Source organism: Cynoglossus semilaevis, chromosome 19 (assembly GCF_000523025.1).
Source record: "Cynoglossus semilaevis isolate Cse_v1.0 chromosome 19, Cse_v1.0, whole genome shotgun sequence".
In the NCBI taxonomy this organism is placed as follows: Eukaryota; Metazoa; Chordata; class Actinopteri; order Pleuronectiformes; family Cynoglossidae; genus Cynoglossus; species Cynoglossus semilaevis.
In genome coordinates, this window is record NC_024325.1 from 410,592 (window position 1) to 431,152 (window position 20,561).

General features: G+C 41.1%; 1 protein-coding gene across 2 annotated transcripts; it reads right to left on the reverse strand.

Annotated features, from left to right (window-relative positions):
- Nucleotides 1-1,215: 1,215 nt before the first annotated feature.
- Nucleotides 1,216-20,475, reverse strand: LOC103394748 (lysine-specific demethylase 6B-like). Of its 2 annotated transcripts, XM_008332180.3 has the most exons (21): nt 19,539-20,475; nt 17,363-17,485; nt 15,902-15,956; nt 13,779-13,902; nt 11,674-11,893; nt 11,315-11,566; nt 11,038-11,190; nt 9,797-10,018; nt 6,716-9,195; nt 6,472-6,598; nt 6,098-6,203; nt 5,519-5,724; nt 4,829-4,965; nt 4,678-4,743; nt 4,445-4,593; nt 4,125-4,239; nt 3,781-3,968; nt 3,299-3,440; nt 2,816-2,942; nt 2,558-2,728; nt 1,216-1,536 (listed from the first exon to the last, which is right to left on the reverse strand). In XM_008332180.3, the coding sequence occupies exons 4-21, from the start codon at nt 13,895-13,897 to the stop codon at nt 1,513-1,515; spliced, it is 5,004 nt and encodes a 1,667-aa protein (XP_008330402.1). In that variant the 5' UTR covers nt 13,898-13,902; nt 15,902-15,956; nt 17,363-17,485; nt 19,539-20,475; the 3' UTR covers nt 1,216-1,512. The 2 variants fall into 2 exon arrangements, with proteins under 2 accessions (XP_008330402.1, XP_024921656.1); XM_025065888.1 differs by lacking the exons at nt 15,902-15,956; nt 17,363-17,485; nt 19,539-20,475 and adding an exon at nt 12,366-12,417 and having other exon boundaries at nt 13,779-13,904.
- Between the last annotated feature and the right edge of the window lie 86 nt (nt 20,476-20,561).

Below are 20,561 nucleotides of genomic sequence, written 5' to 3' on the forward strand. Positions count from 1 at the left end.
TACAGTATATGACAAACAGGTTCGGTGCAGAAAAAGCAGCTGAAACTGGACCAAAATCTCAGCTGATATGAGCTTGACACAGGTTTTTGTGTTTCAAAAGAGTGAAGAAAAAAAAAGAAAAAAACCATCAACCATCAATTCACATTATTTTGAAATATAATTAATAAAAATAGAACACACTGATTGTGTTCAAATGAAATGAAAACTATTGGTTAATTTCAAATATATTTTCTGTTTTGTGTGAAATACTACTATTGGTTAATTTCAAATATATTTTCCAAAAACGTATTCAGGCTAAAGTAAAAATAACAAAAACAAAAAAACAGAATAAAACCTGCCTCAAAATCCTCAAACAGAAGTTTGAGGATCAGACTGGAAAAAAAACTGCACGACATTGCCCTTTTAAAACTGAATCTATGCACACCATCAATACAACAATGCCATTCACCATTTACAATTGTTTCTTTTTTACCATTGTCTGGAAACAGGAACATTAAAACAAAAGAGGTATAAAACAGGTTGTGTACCTTTTTAAAAACATAAGAAAATGACACTCTTGTTGTCCTGGTCTTATAACAACAGCACCAATAACTACTGAAGTCATGAAAGAAATGCAACATGCTAAAATTCAAACTAAAACAAAAAACAATTATAAGAAACAAATTAGTTCTCTAGTAAACCCGTATTTGAGAGAATTTTTTTTCCCACTACATACCTAAAACCATTTTTGTGTGAGCGTGTTCCTTTCCTTTAGTCACCTTTCCTTTTGATACAGTTCACAAGGCCAATGTGGTGTACTTGTAGGCTGGTAAAACGGTTTTTTTTTCAGTATCTAACAAGAATAAATAAAGTTGGAATAGCACCTCGAAGAGTTTACAGACACGTGTTACAAATGTCACCTGAATAACCCACAAAAAAACAGGAATACCAATACGATGATGCCGAATGTGACGGTCAGCTACTTCCCATGCGATTTCCCCTGCTGGTTTGATAGGATCACAGCAAATTCGTGGACATGTAGAATAACTAGATTGGTGTAAAAAAAAGTACAACTGGTTTTGCATAAGAGTACCTGAATTATTACAAACAAGTGGCTACTTGACGCTTTTGAATCACAGCAGTGTCCGTTAAATATATCACCTGATTTTTCCATTGTTTCCAGTGCTCACGTATTTTTTGTTTTTGTTCACATCGGAAATGCTTTACACGGGTATTTTTTGTATTTGTTCACATCGGAAATGCTTTACACGAGAAGTACCAGTCTAGTCATTCTTTTAAAAAAAACAACAACAACAAAAAAAAAAAAAACACACGTCCAAAGAGCAGCTGGTAAGGGGGAAGACAGTAGAGTAAGCTGGAGTTGGATTGGCTGAGTTTCCATACCTTGTTGTGTGATGTAAACAATACTGTGTTGATGTGATTGGCTGATTTAGAGAGTGTTTGCCGCGGAGGCAACATTTGTGCTGCCATCTCGAGTTTTGGTAAGTGCTGATATAAACCAGGGAGGAGTCCTTACTTTGACAAGGACGAGGGAGCCTGGAGAGGAAGACAAGAGGGAGAGCATGTCTGGCCATTATGTGTACACACAATAAACAACAAATAAAAACACACAACTGGTATAGTGAGGGACGGCTCGATACAAGTTACTTCATGCACGATACTTGGGAGTATCTGCCAATGTTGTTATCAATGCGATACCTTCGTTTTACCTCCAACATGCTGCAAGCATCTTCTACTCTATCCTTGTTTCGTTTTTTTTTTTTTAAATGTATTTATTTATTCATTTAGTGAATGTTTTTTGTGTTGTTAAGTTGTGCTGCAAAATGTATCCAGTGTTTTTATAAAAAAGCATTGTTTTTAATGCATTTCAGTTTTAAAAAAATATGTTGTTTAACATTTTAATCCAATGAATAATGTTAATGATTAATATTAATGTGGTACGAACTACAGTTGATTTTTTCGATATTAGACAAAATCCGATCCCGACAACTGGATCGAGCCATCCCTATACAGTGGGGCTTCAAGATACGAGTTTAATCCTTTCCACAACAGCACTCGTGTGTCGATCCGCTCGTATCTCGACTGCATTTTCCCCAATTAAAATAACTAAAAACCAATTAATTACTATCAATTAATTACATTACCCACCCTTCTAAACATCAAAAACATAGATATAAAAAAATATATTGATAATATAAAATAATAATAATTAATAATTAAACATGGAACATGGAAATAATAGTAGTTGACCAATTTAGTTTGTATATAGTAACTCTGGGTGTCAGTTACAAAAAACATGGACATAGTAGTAGTTGACCAATTTAGTTTGTTTATAGTAACTCTGGGTGTCAGTTACAAAGACACTGTCTTTTAAATATTTGTAAGAAAACATATTTTTTAAATCTATCTGTTATGGGTTTAATTACATAGCTACCGTATACGTATATAACACTTTTTAGCTTCATTTTTTTAGTTTCATTTTTATTCCGTCAGAATTGTCTCCGTTGACTGTAGCTGCGGACCATCGTTCATGTTCACTTTAGGAAGTAAGACTGACCAGACTGAAGGTGTCGTATGTTCTCATCAGCTCCTCTATCCGATACTGTTCCAGCACCACCACTCCTGACAGAGACTGGCTCTTGGCTCGGGCACAGTCCTCACAGTGCACCACGTACGTCTTCTTGCTGCTGTTTTCACTGGTTACAAACAGCATGTCAAAAACCTCTACCTGCAAAAAGAACAGTTGCAGCAGCCACAAATGGAAACGCAGATTGCGCAGACGTACAGAGGCTGCCGGCTCTGTGATGGCACTCACGTCACACTCGTTACAGTAGTAGGCTGGCTCGTCCTTCACACGGCTCTGGTAGCAGATCTTCTTCCCCGCAGCTACCAGCTGGTTTCTCAGAATCTGGATGTGCTTCATGGACTGCATCAGACAGTGTCTGAGAGGTGGGAGGAGCGGAAACATTAGAATGAACAAGAGGCAACGACGGACCGAGCTGGATGGTGAGCCACACTTTCTGACACAATCTACTTAATTTCTCCAGGATGCAATGACACAAGCTGTTGTTGGACAAGTTGTAAAAATGACATGTTTTTTTCTCAGTCCAATGCCGTATCCGATACAGCAACTTCGGCATGTAACTAAATTGATCACATATTATTGCACACTCTATGTATAGTGAAGGTAGAAATTTGAAGTCATTTTTACCAGTACAAATACAAGACTATTGAGAATCGGATCGACGATGAATTGACTAAGGGTGTTTTGTTATTTACACAGACGGACACGTCTTACTTGATCATTTTGAAAGTATCTTGATCTGTGATCTTGATGGTGCGAGCCACATTCCAGGTAACGTGTATCATGGGAACAATCGATTTCACCTTCTTCACCTCGTTCCACTCGAAACGCTCCAGTGCGAGTTGATATTGGTATGCTGGGGGTGGGGGGGCAAAACATAATAAACGGTGACGCTGAAGGTGGGGGGAGGCAAAACATAATAAACGGTGACGCTGATGTCGGACAGCATTTTCTTCTAAACATAACCGTACAGAATTCGGTTTAAGGACTGAACGAGGCACTCTGGGGTGAAAGCAGGGTAACCCTGTTGCTTAAAGCAGGTGTCATCTATCTATCTATCTAACCATTTATTCATTCATCCATCCATCCATCCATCTATCTATTTATCCATTCATTCATTCATCCATCCATCGTTCTATCGATCTATCTATCCATCCATCCATCTGTCTGTCTATCCATCCATCCATCCATCGTACCATTGATTGGTCCCACATTCCAGGCAATGTTGTTGCACCAGCCTACTGCCTGAACCCAGTGCACGGTCCCTGCATTGATCCACACTAAATCGCCTGGCCTCTGGATGAAGCGGTACACTGGAATGTTGGCGCTGTAGAGGTCTTCCAAGACCGGCCACCAGGATCCCGTTAGGTAGTCGACCCTATGTCTGAGGAAATAAAAAAACAACAACAACATTGCAGCAGTATTGGACTTCACACACAGAGACATCACAGACTCTAGTGAATGCTTATCGCTTTGTCAGTCAACATCACAGACTCAGTGAATGCTTATCGCTTTGTCAGTCAAACCGCCTTCCACTCACTTCTCACAGAATCTGTTGATGTCCTTCCAGTAATGCTCATGGACAGCAAACCACTCACAGTCACCAGGTCCGATGTTAATGTTGACAGAGCAGAAATTGTTGTTCTCTTGGTGGCCTTGTAACAAATGCGATATGCTTTGATTACCATTGAATTATGTATTAATTCATTTACAATTCCTTTTCTTCCCCATGACCATGAGCAGCTTTAGTTACTGTTTTCAGATCTTGCCTTAAAACATGTATAAAGTTTTCTGAATACCTCCTACATATAACTAAGTCGGTCCGTGTGAGACAGACGGTAATGTGAGACACACAATCACCTGGAGTACGGCTGCCTGGAACCTTCATGTAGAGCTGGACAGAGTTCATGCCTAGGATGGTGTGACCGACTAGACTCAGCATATTGTTGCCAGATTCCACTCGCATGAAAGCTGGTAGCTTGAGTAGTTCCTGCAGCTGGGGTTTCCACCTTATTAATAAAACACAAGGAATAATGTTAAAAAAAAACACATATAGCCAAAGTAGAGGAGAGTTTTCTCTGGTTTTATTTTACCTTTTTGGATCAGAGAGATCAATGTTAGTTCCGAATTTAATGATCTTTCCGGCTTTTTGATCAGAGCTGGGTGAAGAATAACAACTGAGTTGAGTTTTTGAGTTCACAGAGTAAATACATTCATACTGTTATAAGAGAGTTTTGTTCTAACCTGGGTGTTCCCATGGGACAAGCTGTGGGGTCTTCACTGTTGGGTAACATCAGGACATCTTTAGAGGGCGCTGAAGGATCAGGGGTTTTGGTTTGCTCTTCATTTTCTTCTTCTTCATCCTCACTCTCTTTCTCCTCCTGTAACACATCTACATGAGCTTAGCTGAGAGGAAGACAAACTGCTGATGTTTAATGTATATTTGCAGCAATGTTGGTCGATGTTTATTTATATACCGTAATTTCCGGACTAATATAACTGACTGAATATAAACCGCACTCACTAAATTTAAAAAGAAAAACATAACCGTACATATTTAGACTGCACTTCTCTATAAGCCGCAGGTGTCCACTATGTAACATGGGATATTTACATAGAAATATTTTTTTTTAATTTTTAATTAAATAAATGCATACTGTGTATTTCTGGGAAATCCTTTTTGAAAAGTTTGAAAGTGAAAACCTAAGATATCGTCCTAGATCAGGACAAATAAATGTAATTGATTTTTCTTCATATTTTTATTTTTCACTATTAATTTGTCAAATGCAAATTTTAAAACTATAAAATTGAATGGCAAGATTTTTGATCAATGTCAGTTTTAGTTACAGGAGGAGCTAACACGCTTCAAAAAACATCACATCATATATACGTATGTAGCCAAGGTCAACTTGAACCACGTGAGAAAATGTCTACCTGCAGGCTTTCCTGGAAGCTGGACGCTTGGTACTGGGCATATTTGGCAATGGTGGTGTGGGAGCGACTGCTTTCACAAAGCCACGTCTGTGTTGAACCATTGAGATTCCAGTTTTCATCAGCAGGTTGCTGAACCTGTGTTCGCACTTCCACTGCATGTTCTGCATTTGCCTCCACCAGGGATTTGGTGGAGAACAAGCCTAGATCTACAACAATAAAAAAGAAAAAAAAAAAGAAAAAAAAGGCATAGTTAGGTTGAAAAAATAGGAATGGACATAGGCATACAATGTTAGGTTGACAAAATAGGAATGGACATAGGCATACAATAGGAAGATGGGGATTCCAAAATGAGTTATGACTGAGTTATGACAGTGTATATATAATTAAACGTAGTAGTAGAGTAGTCTGCATACAGCCCATATAATTAGATGAGATCACGCAAAATATGTACAATTTATTTATTAACAACAAAAAAGAAAAATCTAAAGATATTTTTATTTATTTCGTATTTTTTTGACTTAAGATTTTCAAGTTTGTCTTAGAGTATTTGTTGTTGCACGGTACGGTGAATAAACTTACTGAGACGGAGAGAGCCAGCAAGTCCTCTGATAACAGTTACAGCGTTTTTTGGATCGGTGCAGAACTGTAGCAGAACTGGAGAGAATGCATCCCTCTTGCTCTCCAACTGCAAAACAAGAACGGAGGATAACATTTCTATACTGAACACAAATGACAGATGTAAGTAGCATAAGAGGAATTTTTATGTATGACCAAACTTCATTTGAATCATTTCATTTGAAAAGGTTAAGATGTAGCTTTGCATCCTTTCACTATATACAACTCCAGGTTTTAATCTCCAAAAAGAAAGTCAACGAACGAACCACTGCTTAAATGACAAAACAAAAGAGAATTCCCGTGATTATTTGAAAATAAATTAGTTATTTGTTACTTACATAGATACTGGGGGTTGGTGGGTTCAGCTTGTCACGAGGAATGCAGGTTTTCATGGCGTTGTTGGGTTTAACAGATAAAGTGGGGAGCAGGTAGGACTCCTTGAATTTCCCATTTACTTTTGCACCTCTGTAAAAGCCAAAACCAAACCAAAAAAAAGAATGAATGAGATCAATTATGCTCAGAAAAGCCGCTACCCCATTAAATAAGACATCCGGTGTCAAGTGTCTTCGTGTGAGTACTAACTTGCAAGCTCGGATCACTTCAGCTGCCGTGTTGTTGATGTTGATCTCAGAAAGCGGGACTGTTTTCCCCTCCACCTCTGATATGTTGAACGTTTGTCTCCCAGCGCTGTCCACCTTGATCAGGAGGATCTTCAGTTCCTTGAACAAGCCTATAGACAGTGCTTTGAGTTTCAGCGGGTCGACGGCTGATAACGAGCTCTGCTGAGAACCTGCTGGTGACGAGACACACAATTTGGATGTGCTGATTGTTACTGTCGACGCCAAGTTTGAAGTCCTTGTGTCTGTTCTCGCAGCAGCCGAAAAAACACTTTCCAACTCGGCATCGTCTTCCTCTTTGACCGCCACAACCTTGACCTTGGTTTTCAGCGCTCCTTCATTTTCACGCTTGACGTTCTTGCCGTGCGAGGTTTGATTTTCCTGAGAAACGTGGCCCTTCGCGACGGCTTTCAAAAGTCGGGGTGAGCTTTCCGAGACGACTGGCTCCGTAAATGAAACGCCTCCTTTATCCGAATCCTTCACGTTGTCCACCTTGGATGGACGGACATCGCTCTCCTCCGTTTTTATCTTAATCTTAATCTCACCCATTCTTTCTCCATCTCCGTTCTTACTTTTTCTTTTTCTATTTGCACCTGCACGACTCGTCTCTTTGCCGCGTTTCTTCTCTTCCTCGGGAGAAGCTGTGAGGAAGCTGGTGATTCGGGCTGATTCGGTGGTCGTCAGTGTTACCTCGGCGCTCAGTGATCCATCCAAAAGAGATGATGGTGTTCTCTCGGGGAAACGCTCCGTTTCCTCACCTCCTCGTTTTACCCCAACATCCTCATTTTCTTCACGTTTCCCCTGCGTTGGGTGTTCTATGATGGGGTCACCCAGCTCTGCTGAAATGTGGGATTTTGAAAAAGAGTCAGAGATACTAGAAGATGGGGACTGAGTCGTGGATTTGGGGAATGAAGTGGAATCCAGTTCGGAGGTCACGGTATGAGGCTCGTTACAGTGGATATCCGGAGAAATCGCAAGAGAAGAGGAGTACTTCACACCGTTGGCAGCACACTCAGGGGGTCCGCCAAAAGGACCACCGCGACCTGAGGTCCTCTGACCTCCGAGGAAAGTGGCCAGGCTTTTGAAGACCTCCTCTAACCCTGCTTTGTGATGACGAAGATTACCGAGTATAGGCGCCGTACATCTCCCGTTGCTCTCAACGTCTCCTTCTGTTTCTGTCTCGTTGACACATCGGGTCCTACAAGGAGGCTGATACAATTCAGAGCTGTCGTGGTCGTCGACCTGTTCAGTTTCCCTCGTCTGTTTTTCCAAATCATCGCTGTCAACGGAAAGAGGAGAAAAACACTGTGTGGGGCTAGGCTGGAGGACAGGTCTACTTATCACTCCTTTTTCCAATTCATCCTCATCTTCCTCCAAAACTGACACAGGAGAACCCTGCCAGCTCAGAACAGGAGGTGTGTTTGCAGGATTGTCTTCTGGTTCTCTCAGGTTTCCTATCACAGCCACAGGCTGAAGATCCGGGGCGTTGAGAACGCCTCTGTGCCAATCGTGTTTGCCTTCTGCGTGCTGCTCGGCTGACACTTCGCCGACTGATTCTAAAGGAAATAAGAGTGAATCTCCGGGATGATCTTTTAGATTGTCGTCAGATTTGGATGAAGCGGAGTTCTGACTCTCAGTGGTGGATTTTCTTAGTTGACTCTTGCCATTGGGATTCTTGATTTTTTTAGACTTTTTGTGGCTCTGAGGTGAATTGCAGCTGGAAAAGGAAGTCACCGTCGATGCTCTGTGCCTCCTCTTCGCCATCTCACTCCTTCGCCTGTGCTTGTGTTTGTGCAACAACTGGCCTTGACTGTCCCTCGTCAAAAGCCTCTTCTTCATTTTGCCTTCTTCTAAGGAGCTGGAAGCACAGTGGGGTATTTTCAAATCCTTCCTTTTAGTTGTAACACCTGACGTTTCTTCTTTTTTTCTTTTCTGGAGAGCTAGCATTTTCTCCTCTTTTTTCTTCTGTCTTTTTCTCTCTCTGTCAGTTCCTCGTGTCTTTTGAATATCTCCCCTCCTCTCCTTTTTCCTTTGCTTTTCTTTCTGTTTGCAGTGAGCTTTTTCCTTGTCGGGTTTACTTGCTTTTAATCTGCTGTGGGGCAACTGTTGGGAGCAGAGAGACTCGGAAGTCTTTCTGTGTTTGACGTCTGAAAACCTGGATTTTGTGTGAGTTTTGGAGGGTGTAAGGGTTGACCTCGCGCTGTGAGTAGGGCTGCCCTGGAGTTTATGCTGTCCACTGAGGCCAGGACTACTCTGACAAGTGTTGTCGCGATCCTTTCTTCCAGTAGAGTATGTGGAAGGACTTGGGGGTCGTGGACTGCTGGCTGCTGAAGCTCCGTCTTTAGAACTGCAACGGGGAGATGATAAAGGAGAAGCTGCTGCACCAGATGAATGACTGGAAGCCAAGTTTCTTGAAATGCTCCTTTGATGAGTAGGTTGCGGTTCCTGCAAAATATTAGTATTTTTAAGAAATTTCTTAAAAATAAAACATATAATACAAGTATGTAATTACACATATAAAACACGCATAGTAATTCATAAAATTATATAAAATGTTGCTGATCAACATGTTGCTATGGAGCGATGATTTTCTTAAAGATGTAGATTTTTTTTCTTTAATAACATTTGTTAGGTTATCCTACAATTCTGCTTATCGTAACAGAGGCAATGCCTAAAGTACTTACAGTACGTTCAAGACCCCTCAGATCCAATCAAAAGTCATCAAATTTGCATTGTAAGAAGTATGTTTGGCGGTAGATACTTGTGACTGTTTAACATTTTAATTTGATGAAAGCAAAGAGTTCCAAATGTTGGCTAGAAAAAGTGAAATGATTCATAGGTCTTGTTGAAGCTAATGACAGCCACAGCTTATTGGAACCTACGTGCTCTCTAGTCATTAAACCAGGCAGCAAATACTAAATACTGGCACTGATGTTTTTAAAACCACATATAAAAAACAAATTCTATACATTTATCAACATAGAATTGTGTTTGTCTAAACCTGTTTGTCTGATCATAGATGGAGTTTGTATCTGTTGTTTCTTACTGTGCTTTGTTTCTGGTAATAGCCCCTTGGGTCCGTGTCCTCCAGAGGATGCAGCAGGTGGTTGTGCTGAGGGGGTCTGGGTTGAACTGTGTGCCGTGGATAGTGGCTGTGATGGTTTTGGTGGCTGTAAGGCACAGGGGTGTGGTCTGCTGCTGGTGAAGACAGAATTTTCTGCTCGTCCCTTCCTCTGCTTCCATGATGTGGCGGTCTGCTCCCACAACCCTGGTTAAGAATGTCCGGGTTACTGTCGCTGAAACGCAGTCTACCTGTGCTTTGCTGATGCTGTTTATTGACAATGTCAGTTACAATAGGATAATACAGGGATCCCTCTCCGATCACGGTAGTTGCGTTCCAAGACCCACAGTGAAAAGGGAAAATCCGCGTAGTAGAGGCGATATAGTTATTGTATTATTTACGTATATGTTATCAACCCTCCCTAGACTGTATTACCCTTTCACACACAATGTTATGCACAGTAGAGTTGTAGAATGGAAATATAAGACATACATAATACGTAAATAAATGAAATACATGACGTGGCGGAGGTTAGCGCTCAGCTGCAGGAGACAGTGAACAGAGGAGTGACACTGGCCAAGACGGACAGACCGTATATGAGTGCAGCCCAGGACAAAGGTGAGTGTAATTGAAATAACCGAGCCTCTCCTTATATTAGTAGGGGTCGGAAGCAAGGAGAGAGGAGAGTGAACAGAGGAGTGATACTGGCCAAGACGGACAGACCGTATATGAAAGCCGGGCTCAGCACAGAAGTGAACATTATTGTAAAGAAAAACAAAGGCTTTTAACTGTCATCTGTGTCGGCGTCTTCGTTTGGGCTTCGTAACAGAAGCCTGAGAAGACGATCAAACACAAGAGCACAGACAAGGGGAGATGCTGAGAGATGTAATGAAACATGAGTCAATCAGCGTGAGGAACACAATGCTGTGTTCGATCTCCTCTAGGTAAACAAAGCTACCAGTGATGTCTTTTAGTTCATTTTTTGCTATATTTTTTCTTAGGTTGGAAAATGTTTTTTATCACGGAAATAATGACCATATTGGAAATTTTAAAAAATATTTAAAATACCGTAAAATACCAAGATATGGCAAAACAAAAAAAATCTGTAAAAAAATATTTACCCTAAAAAGATATGGCAAAACAAAAAAAATCTGTGATGTACTGAGGGACTGAAAGGAGAACTGCGATATAGAGCGGGAACACTGTAGATGATAATAATTGCTAACCTGCTGATGTAGGCGTGTTGGCGTCGCGTGGTCAGAGCCGTAGTAAGGACCTTCTCTGTCATTAGGAGGCCTCCAGTCTCCTTGGTGGCGGTGGTGATGAAGAGGTGGCGACGAGGCAGGTAAAGGTAGATGATGTGATCCAGTGTGAGATGACTACACAGAGAAACAAGGATATCCTCTCAACTTCAATCACCAATAATCAGTGCTCTTGCACTGACGTCAAATTCCATCCTAAACAGATCACGTTTTGAATTATAAGGGTGTAATCTCATTTTACTTGATGAAGGCCAGAGTCCCTCCTCCGTTTAGCAGGACAATCTTCCCTTGGGGAAAAAGGGTGCTGCGGAGCTGGACGGTGGTGATGTAACTGGTCTTGTCTGTGGCGAACAGCAGGACGCTTCCAGGTTTCCGGCCTGTGGTTTATCATCATTCTGCCTGAGAAGTTCCTGCCACAGTCTGAAGGAGCCCATCTCTCTAGTGAGGACTGAGGTTCTCTGGAGTTGCTGCGATGAAGATGAGGATCCCTGTGCTGCAAGTTTCACAGACAAGAGGTTTTAAAAAAAAAAAAGTGTTCAACTACAACAATGAGCAGCAACTGTAATATTAATAGAAATGCTCAGAATTGTTCCATCTCACCACAGAGTTGCTGGCACAGTTGTTCCAGGCAGAGTATCTGACTCCGAGTCCATTGACATAGCCACTGTTGGAGGGAGGCCGCCTATAGAAGGAGTGGGTGGAGTTGTGATGCCAGTTGTGGGCCTCGATCCCCTGCTTTTTTTCATCCCATTGGTGGTGATGGGCTCTGTTTCCCCGATAGATATCTTTTTCCTCTACATGGTTAACTGTCCTCTCCCCCCTGTGAATAAAATCAGAACTCAGAATCCCGTACAAAGGGTAATCGTAACAATAGCATTAAGTAAGTTAAAGCAAATGACAGAATCATAGAATCAAAAATGTCAGCGATTAAAAGGGAAGCTAGGCTGCTAGGTTCATGATCTGGGACCTTTCTCCACATTTCCTTCATTCTTTCCTCCCTTTTGCAAGTGATAAAGGACATTTCTGGGTATAAAACATTTACATGTGCAAAACAAATACAAAAAGCGACAGTCAAAGGTGTTACATAAAGCTGGAAAAGCTGCACTTTTTCCTGAAGTAACTCCATTGGGATATAAGTCTGGGAACAATGAACAATGCTAATTCTGACTTGAACAATAAAATGATACAAAAAAAAAAAGAACTCCTGCAGAATTTTAGGTAGTTTTTATTTTTAATTATGCACACATTTAGAGAGATAAAAAATAAAAAAGAAGATAAAAGTAAAGTTGTACTTTTATGATCCCAAACCACGTGTGGTTGACGGCAGAATATTCCAGTAGAAGCCTATCAACAATAAAAATCATTATTGTCAACAACACCCACATGTCAGCGCCTCTTAAAACACTACTGTTTTGAATGAGTGGGTTTCTTTGCATATTTAACCAAACACATTGTGTCCATCCGTCATTTTTGACCTCTTTTATGTGAATTAGAATTTGTTAAAAAATCCTACTTCCAGGGTGTTTACTTTGGGCTTTACACGTAACCACACCTACCATTGACACATAGTGTATATAGTCCACTACTGGGGCAGTTAAGTAGTTTGTCAGTTTGTTTAATTTGAGGTGTAAAACCTCTAAACCAGGGGTGTCAACAGTTTGACAGTTTGTTTAATTTGAAGTGTAAAACCTCTAAACCAGGGGTGTCAAACATACAGGCCGCGGGCCAAAATTGGTCCGCTATGGAGTACAATCCGGCCCACTTGATGAATTTTGAACGTAAAAAAAATCCACAAACTCTTCATGTCCGTGATGTTCTTTCAAATTGTATTTCATTAGATATGAATATTTTCTAATAATAAACGTGTACTTCTTTGCATGAAAACAAAGGGGAAAATCCCTGGACTTGTTGTTATTTATAGGTACTTGTGTTATAATTATACCAGTACAGCATGCTCAGAGGTCAAATGTGCCGGCCCCTGAACTAAAAGCAGTTTGAGACCCCTGGTCCAAACTTAGCTAAAATAAGTTAGCACAAAGTATACAAGGGTCCATATTAAGGCACTGATAGAAAAACCGATACCTCATATCAATTTGCCCTTGCGAGTGGCCAAAGTCAACCTAACCCTGACGAAAAAAGTTTTAAAAACAGAAATTGTTTTAAACAATAACTTAAGAAAAAAAAAAAACCAAAAATGTGCAAATTTGCTTAGAAAGAAACAGGAAAAACATTGAAGAAAAAAGCCGCAAATCTATATAGCTACGCTCTAGGAGTTATGTGGAAGGTCTGCCATGGCTGTGTTTTTGTTTGCTGTTCAGAATCAACAGGATCCAACTGTTTTTCTGAATGTGTAAAACCTTGTGGAAATGAAAATGTAAGGGCCCTTGTTGTTTATGTTTAAGTAAATATCACATTTCTTCACCACCGCACATCCTCTCTTCACTTCGGAAAGCTGCCACACGACAGCTTTTAAGACCGGTCGGTCAGCCATGTTTGCTAAACCTCTCAAGCGCCACGCTTCGGGTTACACATGTAACCAGTCAGTTATCACACATGTATGAACGGCCAATCGGTCAAGAGTCGACGAGATGTTATGTGTCAATGAAATCTCGACGTCTCTGATCGGTTCAACCAAGCTCGTCGTTGACATTATAAACAGCAGCAAAGTTCTATTTTCTAAATAATCAATAATTGACTTAGCCGACCTGTTTGTTTGGCTCCAGGGGCGACTGTTTACAGGAGCCCATTGTCTTCTCTTAGGTCCTCCAGCTGGATAGGAGTCCCACGTGTTCCGGCCAGAGTTCAGCTCTGCTGGGTGATACATGCAGCCTGTAACACAAGTGTGAATAACAATGACTGAAACATGCACAAATGTCACATGTCAGTGCTGATACTGGAGTACTTGTTGGCCTTAATGTGCAGTAACTGCTGAAGTACACACTGTATAGCCACTGACAAATTCTTCCTAATTTTAGTGCTTTCATTTTGGTTTTTATTTTATTATTTTATTTATCGTCTAATATAGTGGTTCTCAAACTTTTTATACTCTGTACCACCTGAGAAAACATGGAGCTCTCTGAGTACCACCATGATGACCATCATTAGAATATAGCAGCGTAGGCCTTCCCTTTTTGCTTCCTATTTCATAATCTCACAAGTAGCTACACATTTTTTTCTAAATGTTGTATTAATTGTCCATGGTATATTTCAGATTTATTCAATTAAAAATGTAAATGTGAAAATATGAATTTTCCCCACGTACCACTAGAGAGCGCTCGCGTACCTTGAAAACCACTGGTTTAATAAATTAAATTATTATTATTATAATTTATGTCCTTATGTTTTTTTGTACAGTGTCCTTGTTTTGTATGTGTTTTGAACTGCGCTTTTAAATAAAATGTTTTGTTATTTATTACCGGTACCTGTTGATTGGTGGGCTAACATTTAGCTAGTAATAAGGCGGCTAACTGTTTTCAGAATTCCACTCATATTTTATTTTTATTTTTCTGTTTTTATTGCCCATGATCTAACAGCACTCCCCTTGCGATCTACTAGAATTATAGATCCTAAACTACTTCTTGGGCACCCCTGCTTTAATCTACATTAGAATGATGTTGCTAACAGATATTGAAGACATAAATCCAATGTACCCGTTGACGCTGCTGAGGCCACAGCAACCATTTTATGTCATTACCCAGAATGCAATGTAATGTAAAACGTGTGTGATATTTATAGTAGTATATGGATTAGAACATTTTTTATTGTAGTTTTGAGATCACATTTTTGTAACTAAAAGTTATTATCAATCCAGAGACTAAATTGCAACCATTCTCTGCCACCTAATCCTGTTCAGAGGCAATCCTCGCAGGTGTTAGGCAGATTCTGAGGCAATAACTCTATATAACAAATTGCATGCTTTTCGAATGTCGGAGAAAATCACCGTAGCAGAGAAAACCCACACACTAGTAAGAGAAAACGCAAACTTCAGCCAATACAAATTCGGAGCTGAGGACTAAACTGGTGATGTGCCTACTAAAGTCAAGAGTGCTGATTAACATAAAGTGAAAAAATAACAAAAATAAGGATTTTGGTGCCCGCTCCAACTTAATAGTTAAATAAATAGAATTTGAATGAGTGAATTGTTATGTGTGCCACACAGTGGTGCAGTGATTGGCACTGTCCTATAAACCCAAGAAGGTCAGTGGTTTGAAGGTTACACAGCCTCCTCGCATGTGAATAGATGACCTCTCCAGAGTCTGTTTTGCCTAACATTTAATGTCATCCACTCCAGCCCTTTCTGTGACTGTTAAGTGGTCGATGATGAATCCATGAAGGAATGATGATGTCGTGTCTGCGTGTGATCTAATGACTATCTGAGCGATGCTGTTAAATGCAGTCATTCACTTGCCGAATACTCCGACGGGCTCCTCATTGGCCATGTGCTTGTTTTGCTAGTATAACCGCTATTTACTGGATGTTTGCAGTTCACGTCTTTACTTCATCCAGTGTTTAGATGTTAAATAAATTATATATAAATATATAAACAAGTGCTACTGGTTGGCTTGCTTGTTGTGCACCAAAGTATAAATTGGTGCAAAGGTTTAAATAAGCTAGCAAACAACAGCCAGAGTCCATTTAATTAAGGCAAACATTCAAGTGTAATTACACTTTGGAACCTCTTGAATTATTATTGTTTCTGCAATTTAAAGATGGCTGTAATTGGTCTATCATTTATTTGAAAAAAACTCTGTCTAGACTTGCGTACACCGTGCACCTTTGTTTTCTCTGTTTCACTGTTACCAAGGAGAAAAAAAAAACATGTAGTTACCAGACTTGGTCTGTGTTTGGGAGGCCTCCACTTCACACCAGAGATCAAATGTACCCTGTGGACAAGACACACGATTGAGAGAGTGTCTCACATGTCTGTGTGAGAAATTATATGAAGAAGCTAACATATGTGCTGCGTCCTCGCACCAATCAGTTAGTAGTTTCAGCAGTTTCAGCCTGCCAGTGGCCACCCAGTGGTGACAAAGGGAGTAACCCTGTTTCTAATGAGCGCATTTGTTTCGATTTGTGTGTTCAAAAACACTTCCTCACACATCATAAATGTCATCGTCTGTATAAGCAATGTATACAGTTGCTGCAAAAATCTTCTGTAGTGAGTTATCGGACGCATGAGGAAACGATAGATCTTCCTATTTAAACCCTCTCAGTCAGTCAACGGGCGACTCAATGTGGAAATGATGGGAGACATCTGGAATCCAGCAGGGTCTGGTAATACACGTGCAGTCAGTTTCTTTTGTTCTCATCCCTTGTTTTTGTTTCAACTTAAACTGTGCTGTGGAAGCCCTATTATAGAAATAAGTCAAAGAGTGGAAAACAGCTGTATATATATACCTTCACCTGACTGTTACACCAACCATCTCTGTGTCCTACCTCACTTTTCCCATCTTCTCTGAGGTCCCCCTCTTTTTACATCTACCTCTATTCAATTTCAACTTTGCACGCTCAGGTCCTGACTTTTGCTTATACAGGACCATTGTCTGCAAACCATACATCACTGATGGTCTCATTACCGTCTCAGGGACCTCTTAATCCTATCCTTTCATTCACCCTCACGTTTTCACCTGTATTCCGCTGTAGTCCTTAACCTCACTTCAACCCCTCCTTTACACACCCTTCACCGTGTGACTGATGGACCTCATACCACTGCTGTTATTGCAGCTGTACAGTACTAACAATTAGCTACCTATACACTCAATTTGTCAGACGCCATGACAAGCCTATAGGATCATTTATTTTAACAAAAAAAAAAGTCCCTTCTTTTAGACATTTCCATACCTCTAGGTATGTTATCCAGACCAGAGGTCCCCATGGATTGGTCGGCTGGTATCAGCCGTTACTGCTGATTGGTAATACAATAGCATCGTTTAAGGATCATGACCTGTTGTTTTAACACATTGCCAGATTATCTTCTAATGAAAAAAGTAAACGGACATGACTGGATTCTTGTTGAATGACGTAAATTAGTAAAACTGAAGTACATTTTTTCACTGTGTCCCACTGCGGCCTGCTACCAAATAAACTATGGACTGACACCAGTCCCCGGGCCGGGGGTTAGGGGCTCCTAAGGCAGACTAACTGCCTTGCCACGTTGTGTGGTTGCCAAGGGCATAAATGCGGGGACTCTTTTTAGGAAAATAATATTGTAGTGGTGACACTCCGTTTGGAGTCAGGAACAAAAAAAACCTTTTTGGGTATGTCAGTCCATCACTACACTAAGTCTTACCTTGGAATAAGAGCTGGGGGGAAATAGGGAAAAACGCTCCGGCTTCCAAATTGGATGATTTCAGTCCGCAGTAGAAAGAGTTGTGCATCAGATCCCATTAACCAGACACATTCATCTTCTGCTCTGTGGCAAACACACAAGAGAAAAAAAAAAACATAGGCACATACAGTAGACAGTAAAGGGAAAGACTGAAGTGGAGATTTCAAAAGACAGTGGGGCTTTCTATTAGCACAACAACGACCGTATATATCTCTACCTCTCTACACTCTCATGATCTGTTTTCTTAAAGACAAGCTGTCACATGCATCTGTACTGTTGCAAACCTAAGCCTCTCCAGACAAAGAGTGTAACAAGATGTCCAACAGATGGAAAGAGACAACAAACAAGGACATTAGACAGTAGCTTTGTTTTTTTTTTTTTTGCCTCCCCCAGAATCTGCTACATTTGTTGTATGACAACTTTTTTTTTTTAAACCAAATTATCCTTATTTTCTGTCTAGGCTACATCCAGGGCTCTGGTTCACCCTCCCTTTTCTCTGTACACTGTGTTCCTGTATCCCTGGTAACCGATGATATCATTTAGACCAGAGCTGAGAGCAAGGCCTCCAGCAAGGAGGGGAGTATTTCCGTGTGTACGTGAGCCGGCGAAAGGCAGAAAAGGGGAGGGGAGGAGGAAGGATGGATAGATAAATAGATAGACAGACAGATAGATAGATGAAGGAGTTCGTCCATGGCTTCTACTCTCGTGTTCTACTCTCTATTCTGCACAATTTTAGCCTTCTTACTCATAAAATGTATTTTAATACATATTTTATATTTTGTTATCACACTGACAAAGGGACAGATGCCACATTCAATAGCATCTGGAGCTGCTTTCCAGCTGCAGCTAACCACCGCAGGGCAGCCTTTCTTGCGCTGCGTTCGCATACTTGTGTGTGAGTGTGTTTAATGTAGAATCTCCGTTGTATCCAGCCTCCTATACCATTAAAGGAAAGATGGGCTGAACCAGACCAGACCTGTTCCTGGTTATTCCTAAGCTACCTAGCAGAAGGGGCAGAACCATGTCGAGAACAGACAGAGGGGAAGCTCGAGCAGACGGACAGAGGCAGTCACCTCACTCAAAAGGGCCATCCTGGATGCATGCACATGTGGATATTTAGTGCACGCAGGCTTGAAATAGAGATACTACTACAAAGGGGGAAAGTACAGTACGCGCTGAATTTCAATCTAATTTCTAAAAATAACATCCCCACAGCCCCAGCCCCTCTGCTCTATCCCTGTCTTCCTCTCTGTCACAGCAGCTTTCTGTGGTATATGCTCCATAAAGCTTAGCCCTCTGAGAGAGTGCTGGAATGTACCAAGGCAAGGTCATGAACAAGAAACAGGGGTGCCATTTGCAAACAAAAAATTTGCCACTTTTTTTTTTTCCCCTTTAGAACAATGGCTCGAAAAGCGCACTGTCTACATATGTTTGCATTTTCCCGTTTGTCGTGCGTTGAGTTCATGCAATATTTCTCAAATTATTTCAACAGAAAAACAAGGTGTAACTTGTTTTAGTGTGACAAAACTTAACAACAAAAAGCTTGTGCACTTTACTGTACTGTACAGTATAGGGAAAAGGAGTGGGAAAAAAGTCACAACACACTGAAAAATGTCTTTTCCTCCTGCAACTGGTATGTGTTCTGCAAACTGGGCTGGAGTTAAATAGCTTCATCAGTAACAGTTTAGACTCTTGTAAACCTTGATTGATCACCACACTGTTTCCACTAAGGGTCCACAGACCCTGCATCAAAATGCACGTGAGTACTCGACCACACACACACACACAGACAGTAAGGCTTTGTTGAAACTGTATGCTACAGTATACCATACATGTGCAGGTAGTTCCACTATGTGTGTGCGCGCGCGCGTGTGCGTGCGTGCACTGGTGTCATGCATGGATCACTGTCTGCAGGCACACAATGCAGCATGTTCTTCTCATTAAATATGTTGACAGTGAAAACACACACGCATAAAAATCACAAAAATGCACACAAACCCAGCGGAAAACAACGGAGATCCATAAACTCTCGCACACCTCCGCAATGTTTAAAAACTATACATTGTATGCAGTATATTTCCCATGCATCCACATGCCAAAAACCAGATCTGTTTGTCCCCACACGCTTCTCTCTTACCTCTTGTTTTTGTCTTCACTTAGCCTTTCCCCTCGCTCCCCTTTTCCTCCCTTTCACTCCTCACCCGATCCTCTCCTTTCTTCCCCTCTCCTTCTCTTCCTCTTCCCTTTCCACACTACACTCTCTGATGCTCGAGCTCCCAAAGCAGGCTGATCCATGTGCGGTTACCATTGGGGGCGGGCGGAAAAAACTGCCAATCACAAGGCGTGAGCCAATGAGAGGGCGAAAATGGCTAGTCTCTGACAATTGCGGTGAAGGAAGGAGTAGTGAGAAATAGCAGACATTTCTGCTTTTTGGTTTTTTCTTCTTCTCCACATTAGCGTCTGCCCGTGTGTGTAACTGCCAGTGCAGTATTTTATTTAAATGCCTCCACAACAGAACGAATTCGAGTTGTAATTATATTTTAGACACCAGGGTTTCAGAGTCGTTATCGCCTCAGTGGACCTAATGGAGTCCGACACACCAGTTAATCCTAACGGTTGAACTAGGAAATAATCTTCGTAAAACTGGTGACAGACGAGCTGTGGGTGTTGGCTGAGCTCAAATGTCAAGTGACAGGATAACCAGTGGAGGTGGGGTTTTACAGACCTTTCCACTTTGGACAGGGTGGGCTATTCTCTGTGACTTAAAATAAAAAAAAAAACCACTCACTCTTCCAGTCAGGCAGAGTTGTGGACTACATACACAGTCAGAGGTGAACAAGAGAGTCCCAGCTAATAAGGAGCCACCGGGAGTTTGCGAGAGAAATGGACGAAGCAGACTGAGAAGAGATTTTTAAAGTCTCCGACGTGCCTTAGCAACAGCCCCGATCATCTAAAACATTATTGGTTACTACCCAGACCATGTGGGGTTTTTGACCAATCACGAGACTGTGGAGCAGAGCCACTATATAGGATTTCACAAACCAGTCCTGTCCGCTAGATTGCTCCCCCTGGTGGAAAGATTAAGGAACAGAAACAGCCACCCCATAGTTTACAAGCAGAGAAGGCATCTGTTCGTTTTCAGCGCTTCTAATATAAAATA